The sequence below is a fragment of the Apodemus sylvaticus genome, chromosome 16 (assembly GCF_947179515.1).
Source record: "Apodemus sylvaticus chromosome 16, mApoSyl1.1, whole genome shotgun sequence".
NCBI classification, from domain to species: Eukaryota; Metazoa; Chordata; class Mammalia; order Rodentia; family Muridae; genus Apodemus; species Apodemus sylvaticus.
The window spans coordinates 87,322,036-87,335,129 of NC_067487.1; the positions used below are offsets into that span (position 1 = coordinate 87,322,036).

Consider the following 13,094-nt stretch of genomic DNA (forward strand, 5'->3'; position numbering starts at 1 on the left):
AAAGAAGAGAAAATCTTTCCAAATACATAATAATTGTAATATTTTTTGGTAGACATTTACACATGAAAAACTTATACTAAGTGACCATAGAAGCACAAGAAAAGGATACCAGTTGATTCAGGTGTTTTCTGATATGTGGGTCATGGAGTAGAGTACCATCTCATTGACAAATTCTTTTGACCTCTGTTGGGTACTTAATCTTATATTCTTTGGAATCTCAGAAGAATAAAAGGCTATATAGTTGCTATATAGGGTGAGCCTAGTTCTGACAGATGACTGATGCTTCCTTAACATCTCGACATTAGTTACTGCTACGCAAGCTATTTCTTAGACATATTTCAGGGTTCAAATTAAAGAGGAGGCACTTGCAAAATTTTCTTTTTTTTTTCTCATGTAAATCTTCAATTTTATCAGAAAATGTTCATAATTCCCCCCCTTTTTTATTTGATATATTCTTTATTTACATTTCAAGTGATTTCCCCCCTCCCAGAAAGTCCCATAAGCCCTCTTCCCTCCCCAGCAAAATTTTCTTACCTTGTTTGTTTGTATACTGCAGTATTTGACTCTGTTAAGAGTTCCTGGCTCCATTATTATCAAATTGCTATATCTACACTTTCCCGGTTTTGTTTGTTTTCTGTCTTCCATGTCACCATGTTGTCTATGCAGTTTCCTGTTCCAGAGGATGTGGTAGCATAAGTTACTACTAGGTATTCTCTTACCTCATCTTGAATTAGAACAGTGCAAATATCTGGGAGTAAATTGTCCATTTATCAAAGTTTTATAAAATTAAACTTTAAAATTTTTATTTCCTTGATGGTTTTATTTAATAGTTTACCTTTTATTGATTTTTAATATTAATTGTGCTCTCCATTAGTAACCTATTAGTTGCCTTTTGTTCAAATATTTTTAACTTCATATGCACAAATACACACATATATATTTGTAGTGCTGTGGATTAAACGCAGAACCTTGGGGCTTCATGTATACTAAACAACTAAGTACTATACCAATGAGGTATGTGCTTAGCTGCCTCAATCTATCTTAACCTTGAAAGATTAAAGAAGGAACATATGTAAAGCACAATGCAAAATTAAACCTCATTGGGTTTGCTATCAGTGGCAAGGAGACATATACATGAGCTGTTTCTGCTGTCATGTAGCTGTTACGCAGTCTGATCCCAGGCTTCAGCCTGAGGGTCCTGCTTGTTTCCATGTGCCATGGTTTTCAGAGTGTCAGCAATCTGCAGGATCACAAAGCATCAATCATCAGAACTCCTGATATTCAGAACAAACAAACAAAAAACCTTGGAAGGAGGAAAGAACATGGGAGATGGAAAAGAGGGACAGGCAGGGGCAAAAGTTAGTCACATGATAAAACACTACCATAACTGAGCTAAACCATTGTTTCTATTGTCTTTCTTTGTTATATTTCAGTCACATAGCTCTCAATATTATCTTCATTGTTTCTGCTGTTTTTCATGATTACACAGTGACCTCCTCTTGGAGATGTCAGGATCTTGAGCTTCATAGGTTCATGTCTGCCAATACTTGGAGCTTTTTGTAAAAAGATGCTAATTCAGAGAATTAGGGATTACAAATCCTTGTCTTATTTACATTTTTCAAGAAGGCCACACTATATGTGAAGTGTATGCTATGTCTAGACCTGTGTTCTGTGTTTCTTGCCCCTGGAACATTAGAATTGGTTTTCATACCATTGATTGCAGGATGGAAGTTCAGGGAAGTTTTAGTCATGAGGTAATTCTGTAGAATCTGTGCATCTTGACACTGTAGCCATGCAGCATAACTGAGAGTGCTATTTCTTTACCACCTGTTGTACTAGGCAGAATCTCTCTTTGCTTCAGGTTTCTTATCTGTTCAAGGTGAAGAAAAATAATAATAGCACCCATTTCAGAAGATTGCATTGAGAAAAAGTGAATCATGTCTGTCTCATAGCAAATGCCTACTGTGAATGAACTGCTGGCCAATAAAGAGACCATGTAGCCCCGTACATGAATACACAACTCTAGCTCCCTCTCACTTTCCTTTGGGAACTTACTTAACTTTTTAGATCTTGAATTATTTACTGAAAAGAGGCATATTATAATTTCTGAGAGTCATGAGGTGTTAATTGAACTTAAGAAAAGTCCTGGTGCTTATGATCTGATGGATAGACCCTAACACATTAGCTGTCTGATTATTACTGAGTTCTATACCATTGCTATCAGAAATAATTTTTGTGACTATTGATTTCATTGTACATTATATTAATAGCTACTTAGATCTGAATATGCAGTTTAATTGTAGTTTGAAGATTTCCTAAGCAATATCTTGATTACCAAATTGTGAATTTGAAGATATTATTAGATTTCAATTATGACAATATTACCTGGCTTATTCCTTTGTAAATTAATAAATTGTTTGTGTAGACTAAAAGAAGATTTACAATCTGAAAAAACACAAACAAAATTTTATCAGTTAACATGTAGTGTGAAGGGCCCCAAATTTCTTAGTAAAACAGTTGATAATGAACTCTGATTTTCCTTCCATACAATAGGAATATTGGTATAATTAGGAGGCATTTCATGAAGATGACTGTACCCTCACCAACAAAGCAACAGGCATGATAAATTAAAAGAATATTTGACTTAGCTTTTTCAAACAAAAATATTTTTGTAGAGTTTTACTGACATCTTGAGCAGCCTAGAGAGGAAAAGCAACAAGAGACACTAGGATTGCTTTGTGATCATTCACCTTGAAAGTTTGAAAGAATCAAGTTTTGTGCTAATTTCTGTCTTGCCTCCATCAATGTTGGTTGTTTGTATTCATGGAGGTTATGCTGTTTGTATATTTGGACAGTTCACGTTTAGCTGGTGAAAGCTGTATAAAACAAAGTCTCTTCAGAAGCATGCTTAGAACTTTAGGATACAATTCTACATTTAAGAATATAACATAATTTACAAAATTGTATTTAAAACTATGGATGGAATTTCAGAAAGCTTTTAATGATGACATATGACTTTTTTGTTTGTTTGTTGGGTCACAGTCAAATATTAGAAATATAAATAGAAAAAAAACAAGATAATAGTTTTTACACCAAGAAGGAATCTTAATTAATTTTATAAATAGAAATCCTCATGAAAAAGTATAGACACAGAATGAAAGACTTGTTTGCTTCTCTAGTGTTTATGTGCCTAAATCCCCATGGATTTGAATGGAGATGTGTTATGTTAGAAATATGGGCCTTGATTTGAACATTTTGGCCCATTGTATAGATTGTTATATACAAATGAAGCTAGTCTTGGTCCTATACTCTTATATTAGGCAATTCTAGTTAACAAACAGATGGAAGGACCTGACAAGAAAAGGCACTGAGAACAGGTGATGTCGTTCATTGTCTCCAGCAGCTCTGTTTATTAGTCACTTCAGCCTCTCAGCACACATTATAATTCCAGCTTCCAGTTTTCTGTAACAGCATGATTCCACTATAGATTTCCTCTAGGCTTAACTGTCAAGCACATGATGGCACTAAAAATAACTTCTCTGCTCTGTGTGCCTTGGTTCTGCTACTGCCTCTTTCTTTCACACTTTGTACCCAAGCCATGTTAAGTATTCCACTGACTTTATATATAAGTATACATGTATATATGTATATATATAATATATATATGTGTGTGCGTGTGTATGTCTGTGTATGTGTGTGTGTGTGTGTCTGTGTGTGTTAAGTGACATGTAACGATAGAGCCCTTGGATTTGAAGGGGAAAACTTGCATTTTATGTTGTTTATGTGATTACTATTGTATTATTAATAAAACTTTCTGAGTCCTTGATATACACGGTGTTACCTGCCATATGAATAATAATAATATCTGAACTGTGTGATCAACTTAAGTCATAAATTTTATATTGATAATAATACCAACCACTTAGTTGAAGAAAATCAATTATGTTCTTAGTAAAGTATCTCCAATATTACCTTTTTAACTTATTTTTTCCATTTTTTGTTATTTCTCCCCATCCCTGCTAAATTTAGGCTGTGAAAACAGAGTCTGAGAAGTCACAATCAAGTGAGGTAAATAGTTTAAGACTATGAATTATTTTGAGCATTTTTAAATAACAATGGATGAATAGTTTCCTTTATTGGTAAAAGGATTTGTCAGGTAATTTAAATACTTTTGACTATTCTGTAGAATATAAACTCATAGGATACATATAAAACACTTACAGCATTAAATCTATACATTGTTAAAAGATACAATATTTGATAAACAAAAAATATCTCATAGGTTGTTTTATTCAAAAAATAGGTTCTAATTAATATTTTTTAAAGAAAGGAACAAAAAGAGAGGTCAAACAGGGGAAATAGCCTGGTAAGTAAAAGTGCTTGCTCTTAAGACCAAGTTCAAACTCAGAATACCCACAACATAAGAGAAAATCAGGTCCTGAAACTTGCCTTCTACTTCTACTATACCACTATGACATATGCATGTGCACACACACAAATATACTGACAGTCAAACATACACATGTATTCATGTACATTTATACATATTTACTCACACACAAACATACACATGTGCATGCATACATTAGTGCACATGCTAACATACACAGACAATACATGCATATAGGCACACATGCATACACACATATAATTTATTCATATGTTCTCATACACTAATAATTTTAAAAGGAAAAAGACAGTGCAAGTTATAGGTTGCCTTGAAACCCTAGGAGAAGAGTGTTGAACCTGCCCCTAGATCTTTGGATGATAGCAGGCAAGTTAATCTTGACAGTCTTCTCTGGAATGTTGGAGATGATATAAGTCACTCAGGCCCTTTTCCATGAGACCACCTCCTCTTGCTTCCATGACACTTAGCTCTCCAGTCTGAAAGCCGCCCTGCCTCCATAGAAAGGTTGTTCCAGGAGCAACACATCTTTCTTTTCAGTACAGTGTTATACTATATTAATTCAACTGTTTAAGCAAATTCTTGGGACTGTAAGGTTTTCTGGAGGTCACAGAACAAAGGGAAACATTGAAAGCCCAGATGTAGATGGAGTCATGAGGTAAAAGATAAGGCTTATCTTATTCTGTAAAAGGGACTCTGCCTGCAGCCTTTGCATAGTTGATTCTATAGAAAAACATTTAGAAATAAGGTGAAAATTATTTTCTGTTCCACAGTTCAGTGCTTGTGGTTTATCTATCAAATGTCAAGCGAATTGGAGATATGATCATACTTCATCTCCTATGGAAAGACTTCAAAATCAATTAAGTGGGATATGGAGTGCCACTGCTCAGCAAATTTAGTGCTTTTGATGCCTTTATAGATAGACTGGCATCTACTAATCAATCTGAGGGAATGTGCAGAGCAGCCAAAAGTTTAGCAAGTGCGTGTGTCTTTGAAGACATCTTTCTAGAGAAAAGATTCAGTTTTTCTTGTGTCTGATAATGGCCACCAATGGAATTTGCTGGCAGGTCACTGTTGATCACAGTGTACACCTGGAGCTCCTCCTGAGGACAGGATAGTTTAGTTGGGCTCATATTCATGGGGCAATTTGTGATTATAATAATAGTAGATTTTAATACAATAATTCAGCTTTTACTTCTTTGAAATTAACAGTCACCTGTGGTTCATGAGAAAAAGTCAAAAGGAAGGCCAAAGGAAGGGTCAGAGGTGAGTGATTATTGCTGGGACCTGATTCTGTGTCGCGCTATCTGTTGTGATATGAAACTGACTTGTTTCCCCAGAAGGCACAGTGCCATTGTATAGTAACAGCAAGTTTCTGTGACTTTGATTTCTTTTGGATTGTTTTTGTTTTTCAAGACAGGGTTTCTGAATTTAGCCTTGACTGTTCAGAAACTAGTTCTGTAGACCACACTTCCCTCAACCTCATGCCTGCCTCTGCCTCTGTGATCCACCACCACATGAAGTGTTCAGTGATTCTTAATGAAGATTTTTGGGAGGATTTGTAGTATTTCATATATTGTACCTAGTATACAATGGCATTTCCTCATACTAATTGATATTTTCACAATTCAAAACTGTAAAATGCACAACTGTTATACATAGGTTTTATTCTGTAAAGAAAAAATATCTGAACTGTTTTAAACAACCATCATGCTAATAATACATGTATGTGCTTTCAGCCCAGAAATCTTCCCAAGCAGGCATTGGATACAGGAAGTAAGCATGGTCATAAAGAGAAAGCACTTTCCAGATCAAATGAACAGATTGTGTCAGAGAAATCATCAGAATCAAAGGTGAGTGTGATAACTATGAAGACACTAATATCAGTTTACTATTAGGTGTGGCCCCTGTTGGCCCAAAGTGTACATTTGCATTTGTGAGGTTGCACTGGCTATATTTGGTATCGTAATGATGTAATGCTGTCATTGCACTGGTTTTGCAAGAAGCATTGTAAGACTGTGAGATAATGGAGTGCCTAAGGAAGGCCAGCAGGTAGATTTAGGCAAACGCACTGTTCAGCCTCCTCATGCTGCCCATAGTGACCAGTCATGACTCTGGTGTTTCCCAAGCAGAAAACTTTGTAATGTGGTTGCTTTCTAGGCCCCTGTAAACATCAGCCAGACAACTATTGCAGGTGCCTTGCATTCTCATTCATATTTATTCTTTGTTTCTCTGGATCCATTCATCTATCTGTATGTCACTATATCCCACCACCGTGTGTGTGTGTGTGTGTGTGTGTGTGTGTGTGTGTGTGTGTGTGTGTGTGTGTGTTTTCCATCTATTCTTGAATCCATGGCCTCTAATAATTCTACTGCCTTAGCCTTCAAAAAAAACTGCAACCATAGCATGCCTGACTCCTTCAGCTTCTTTACACAGAAGTCTTGAAGCATTTTTATGATCTTGTAGAAGGCATGAACATATCAAACTTAAACTCAGAAATTGATTCTGTAAATTTACAATTAGAGACAGTTTTCTCTTAGAAGAAGATATATATGAGAAACTCCTTATTGAGAACATTTGGAAGATAAATCTAGGCCTGCTTCAAAATGTATTTTATATCAGAGTTTACAAATATGTGATTCAGGAGTTAATTTTAACCACATTGTTTGTTTGGCTTACAATGTTGTTGGAAATTATATTTAACTGTCTTAAAATTCTTTTTAATCAGGTACTGGCAAAAAAATATCAGGGCCTTTCACATAAAATCCAAATTTACAGCTTCTCTTAAAAAGAAGACTATCTGGAGAACTGGACTCAAATGACATCAATTGGGAGGTGTTTGCACAATTTGTTTGTGGGCTCCAGATTGCCACAGCCCACTGGGCTCAGTGGCCAGGTGTTTTCACATGTGTGACCTAAATGGACCCTGTAGGCTCTTGAGACCAACCCTATGTTGTGCACAACTTTGCATCACTTGTAGAGGAAGCTAGCAAACTCTTTCCATAGTGATTTCATGAGAACAAACTGGCAGGTGATGCTGACATTTGAAACTCATGATCTTGGTCACAGTCAAAGATACTTAGTCCTGTCACTTTTCTATCTCTGCTCTCAGACAAAACTTCAAGATGTTCCATCTGCTGGTGGAAAGAATGAGGCTGGAGGTGTGACTGTGACCACTAACTTGGACAAGGTGATTGGTAAGGTGAGCATACCTATCCAGACAGAGAGCACATGAGCTTCTAAGAAGCTCATATCAGACAACCCAACATTCAGAAACAATGGATACTGTTTGTATGTATTTTTGGGAAGAAGCTTGTATGTTTTGGGAATTTAAAATGAAAAAAACACTAAAATAATTTTGAAATGTATATGTGTAATAAATACTTATTGGGCATCTGGCTTCTAAGGCCTGACATCAATGCCAAAGAAATTAAAATGTAAGTAGGTTCAGGCCTTGCCTTCCAGGTTCATAGGTATGAAATCGAGGACATAAAACTTTCATAAGTGCTTGAGTAGGCATTATGCTCAGCTTTGATTGTTCACAACAGCAGCCTTGACACTAAGTCACAATCACAGCAAGGGTATGAGTTGATAGAATGAGTCTAGATGTGTTGGCCAGTTCCAGGAACCCTGCATTGGAGGGTTCAGATGCCAGTCTGAGAGTCTGCAGAAAGTCACAGAAAAAGATCAAAATTCCCTGAAATATCTTGCTTTCTTGGCTCTTGTGATTGCAGGCACATTATTTTAACCAGACTCACAAAAACCTTTACATAAAAACACTCACATAAGAGGGGTTTTGTAATACATTATTTGTCTATTGTATATTATAAGGTCTCAAGATCTTACCATCACCCTGGGAATATCAAGTATGTATTTATATGAACTGACTTGAAAAATAGTAGTTTTTCAACACATACTTTTTAAGTGTATTCAAAATTTGAACATTTTTAAAAAATATATATGTGTATACACACACACACACACACATATATATATATAAAATAAGAAATATTCTTTATTTACATTTCAAATGATTTCCTCTTTCCTGGTTCCCACCCCCCTGAAAGTCCCATAAGCCATCTCCCCTCCCCCTGTTCCCCAGTCAACACACTCCTGCTTTCCTGTCCTGGTATTCCCCTACACTGCTGCATTGAGCCTTTCCAGGACCAGAGGCCTCTCCTCCCCTTGATGTCCAACAAGGCCACCCTCTGCTGCCTATGCATCTGGAGCCATGGGTAACACCGTGTATACTATCTGGTGGATGTTTTTGTCCCTGGGAGCTCTGGGAGTACTGGGTGGCTCATATCGTTGTTCCTCCTATGGCGCTGCAAACCTCTAGCTCCCCCATTTGGGGCCTTGTGCTCAGTTCAATGGCTGGCTGAGAGTGTCCCCCTCTGTATTTGTCATGCACTAGCAGAGCCTCCCAGGTGACAAGTATATCTAGCCTGAGTCAACAAGTACTTGTGGGCATTGATAATAGTGTTTGAGTTTTGTAATTGTATATGGGATGGATCACTAGGTGAGGTAGTCTTTGGGTGGTCTTTCCCTCAATCTCTTCTCCACACTTTGTCTCTGTATCTCCTTCTGTGGGTATTTAGTTCCCCCTTCTAAGAAGGACCAGAGTATCCATACTTTGTTCTTCCTTCTTCTTGGGAATCATTTGATATGTGAATTGTGTCTTGGATATTCTGAGCTTCTGGGCTAATATCTGCTTATCAGTGAGTGCATACCATGTGTGTACTTTTGTGATTGGGTTACCTCACTTAGGATGATATTTTCCAGTTCCACCCATTTGCCAAAGAATTTCATGAATTAATTGTTTTTAGTAGCTGAGTGGTACTCCACAGAGTAATTATACCACATTTTCTGTATCCATTCCTCCATTGAGGGACATCTGGGTTCTTTCCAGCTTCTGGATATTATAAATAGGGCTGCTGTGACCATAGTGAGCATGTGTCCTTATTCCATGCTGGGGAATCCTCTGGTTATATCCCCAGGAGTGGTATAACAGGGTCCTCCGGTAGTATCATGCCCAGAAAAATTGACAAATGGGACCTCATAAAATTACAAAGTTTCTGTAAGACAAAGGACACTGTCAATAGGACAAAATGGCAACCAACAAATTGGGAAAAGATCTTTGCCAACCCTATATCTGACAGAGGGCTAATATCCAATATATACAAAGAACTCAAGAAGTTAGACTCCAGAGAAGCTAATAGCCTATTAAAAATTGGGGTACAGAGCTAAACAAAGAATTTCCACCTGAGGAATATCAAATGACTGAGAAGCACCCAAAGAAATGTTCAGCATCCTTAGTCATCAGGAAACGCAAATCAAAACAACCCCGAGATTGTTCACTTCACACCAGTCAGAGTGGCTAAGATCAAAAAATCAGGAGACAGCAGGTGCTGGCGATGATGTGGAGAAATAGGAACACTCCTCCACTGCTGGTGGGATTGCAAGTTGATAGGACCACTCTGAAAATTTGAGGTTTGCTGTTAGCAATTAACTAGTCCATGTTATCAGTTAAAGCTAAATGATCCAAATAAGAAAACGTTACATGGAATTCTGTTATGCATTGACTTGATTCTGGACTTTCTATAAGTATTTTATTTTACTTTACTCCTGATTCATACCCATTTCAGTAGGACTAATCAAAACTGTCTTATTTTAGTATGTGGGAGGTTTGAAGCATTATAGTTGACTCTAGAATGTGCTGGCCAGATTAAGAAAAGCGCCCACCTAGAGAAACACTGACTCAGGGAATTCACACAACTGAGGGGGTGGGGGGGAGGGAGGGAGAGGGAGAGAGCGGGAGAGAGCAGGGGGAGAGAGAGAGAGAGAGAGAGAGAGAGAGAGAGAGAGAGAGAGAGAGAGAGAGAGAGAGAGAGAGAGAGAGAGAGAGAGAGAGAGAGAGAGAGAGAGAGAGAGAGAGAGAAGGAGAGAGAGGGGGAGAGAGAGAGGGGAGAGAGAGAGAGAGAGAGAAACAGAGACAGAGACTGCTGCCCTTTGACATAGGACATCTGGGATTCCAAGCTTGCAAACACTTTGAGGTGTTGAGCAGTTTCAGGCGAGCTCTGTCTGGTTGCAAGCACTCTAAAAGCCGAGTCCGGAGTTGACTGGCTCTAAGACCAGAAAGACAGGTTAAGGCTGCTGGGGAGAATGCTGTAGGAGCTTGTGGGTAGTGACAAGAATGTCCAGATTGTTTAGGGCTCTTTCAGTGGTGCTGGTGAGTCATTATGTAGTTAACTTAGAGATATAATAGAAGAAAAGAGGAGAGCTATTCAAAGTTATTGCAGAGGCAAAACACTCAGCTTTAGGAAGGAGTTGGCCAAGGAGAGCAGAAGTAAAGAAGGCGTATAGTGTGCTGGGGCTTCAGAATATGGCATAAGTAGGCTGATGACACTGAAATAAAACAAGATAGATGCCACAGCACCAAGCCTTTGCAGGGGCTCAGTATGTGGTCCAAGCACAGGTTCAACACTGAGAGCAAGTGCCTGCTTAGGAGTAGAGTGGCAGATTTACAGCATTGTGCTTGGCCTCTGGTTACTTTAAGAGATCAACAGAAGCTTACAGAATATAGAGAAAGGGTTATGCCTATTTAGTTATAGACTGAATTTAAATATTTGTCAGGCCTAAGGAAAAGTATGTAGCAAAGTAATTAATGTATTGTGTGGTGCACAGAAATGGGGAGGAAGTGGAAGGGTAGTGGGATAGAGAGAAGGGAGTGGAGATAGAGGAAATAGAGAGAAAGAAAAAGATGAGACAAGAAGAGGGAGAAGGAAGAGTTGTGAGTATGCATACAACTCTACAAGGAGGCAGTTGACTCTAGGAAGGGGCTCAGATGTCCAGACTCTGGTGCTTGCACCTGGCACCGTGTTCTTAGCTCCAAAATCATAGCAATTGCTAATTTTGTATTTAATTATATAGCAAGTGCTTACATCATACTTACTAAGTATCAAACATTAACATAACCTTCACAACCTGTAGGTAGGTGCCATCATTGTCCTCATATCACTATGAAAACAAGTGATGGGGAAGTGATTTATAATTCTCAAGTACCTGTGTATGTCACTGCTGGTATACAAATTCAGGCAGTCTGCGATCTGCTGCCCGAAATTGATACATTCAAATGATACATGGCCTGGGAAGGTCATAAATGAAGCAATCCAACTAATATAATTCCTGCCAAGAGTCCCTGAACCTAGAGGATTTAGCATAGACCACCATCATGAGTCAGGAATATACAGAGTATCTGCTACTAGAAACAGCAGAAGAGATGTACAAGGTGGCAGGGCAAAGACAGAATCGGGATGCTGCTTTGCTGTGGCAAGTGTGGGAGATAAGAGCTGACACAGTGATGCTCCCAAGGGTCATCTTCAGAGATTATGTCTGGACAGAGGTAGGAAGGCTGCAGATTGGAAAGTTGCCAGCTGCAGGAACTGCAGTAATTTATAGTAAAAGGAGAAAATATATGAGGAAAATCAAGGAAAAAACAATGAGTTACCAAGGCAAGAGACGCAGTTGTTCTGGTGAGCAGAAGCAAAGACACTGAACATCAGCCACTAGAAGCTGCTTCAGAAACAACTTGTAGGGTTTCAAGGCCCAGACACCTATGGTGAGCAAAGGGCCAGGCAGTCCTGGTGTGTATCATGATTTTGTTCCTTGTTGTGTAACCCAGAAAAAGTCACCTCATCTCCACTACTTCCCTTCCTCTTTTTCTCTCAATCTTTCCCTTCCTATCTTCTTCTGCCTCCCTTCCTTCCCTTCTTCTCCCTGCTCTTCCACCTCCATCTCTTCCATATACCAAAGAATATTTTATTTGCCTTTCTTCAAATCTTTCCTTGTACTTATCACATACTTAAACCAGTCTATCACAAACCAGATACGTTCATTTTCCTCCATGAGCCTTATCATTCTAACATTCTCTTTCCTGTCACTAAAACAAGATTAATTGTGTAGTAGTTTTAAAGCATTTGCCATTACTATCAAGAGTTGATCATGGGACTAGTACATGATCTAGGCTATTAATATTTGAATAATTCATCTTGAATGTGTCATAATGCTGTTTTATAAAAGTGTATGAAAAATTTTAAAGTCCTTTTAAAATCCCTCTAGAAAAAAGAGAAGAAATCAGTAATACCAGCTTTACCTATGGACTCCACACTGAACAAGCCATCTAACAAGGTATGGAAACCATACATCATCAGAAATTTATCCTCTGTTGCCTCTCTTAGCCTGATTTATTGTTGCTTTAAAGGAAAAATATAATGACTTAAAATTTCAAAAGTTATGACTGATTTGACAGTGTGGCTATCACACTGTATTTGTACCATTTTCTGGTATAAGCTTCTATTTTGAAAATTCTAGTTTTTTTGGTTAGATATTTGCTTTATTTACATTTCAAATGGTATCCGCTTTCAATGTTACCCCTCTGAAAATCCCCTATCCTATCTCTCCTCTGCTTACCCCTCACCCTCCAATTTCCTGACTAGCTTTCCAAGCTTCTGGATGAATACTCACTTATCAGTGAGTACATACTGTATGTGTTCTTTTGTGATTGGGTTACCTCACTTAGTGTGATATTTTCTAGTTCTATCCATTTGCCTAAGAATTTCATGAATTCATTATTTTTAATAGCTGAGTTGTACTCCATTGTGTAAATATACCACATTTTCTGTATCCATTC

General features: G+C 37.9%; 1 protein-coding gene across 9 annotated transcripts in view; it reads left to right on the forward strand.

Moving 5' to 3' along the window:
- The window catches only part of Cast (calpastatin), a 124,148-nt gene that overhangs the window by 61,925 nt on the left and 49,129 nt on the right, over nucleotides 1–13,094 (forward strand). For all 9 annotated transcript variants that reach the window (XR_007973687.1, XM_052159576.1, XM_052159570.1 and 6 more), the window contains 5 exons: nucleotides 4,030–4,068; nucleotides 5,618–5,671; nucleotides 6,145–6,258; nucleotides 7,518–7,607; nucleotides 12,524–12,592. Coding sequence is in view for 8 of the 9 variants with exons in the window: in XM_052159576.1 (XP_052015536.1) it covers nucleotides 4,030–4,068; nucleotides 5,618–5,671; nucleotides 6,145–6,258; nucleotides 7,518–7,607; nucleotides 12,524–12,592 (366 nt within the window). In the remaining variant the exon portion in view is untranslated. The remainder of the gene's footprint in view (nucleotides 1–4,029; nucleotides 4,069–5,617; nucleotides 5,672–6,144; nucleotides 6,259–7,517; nucleotides 7,608–12,523; nucleotides 12,593–13,094) is intronic.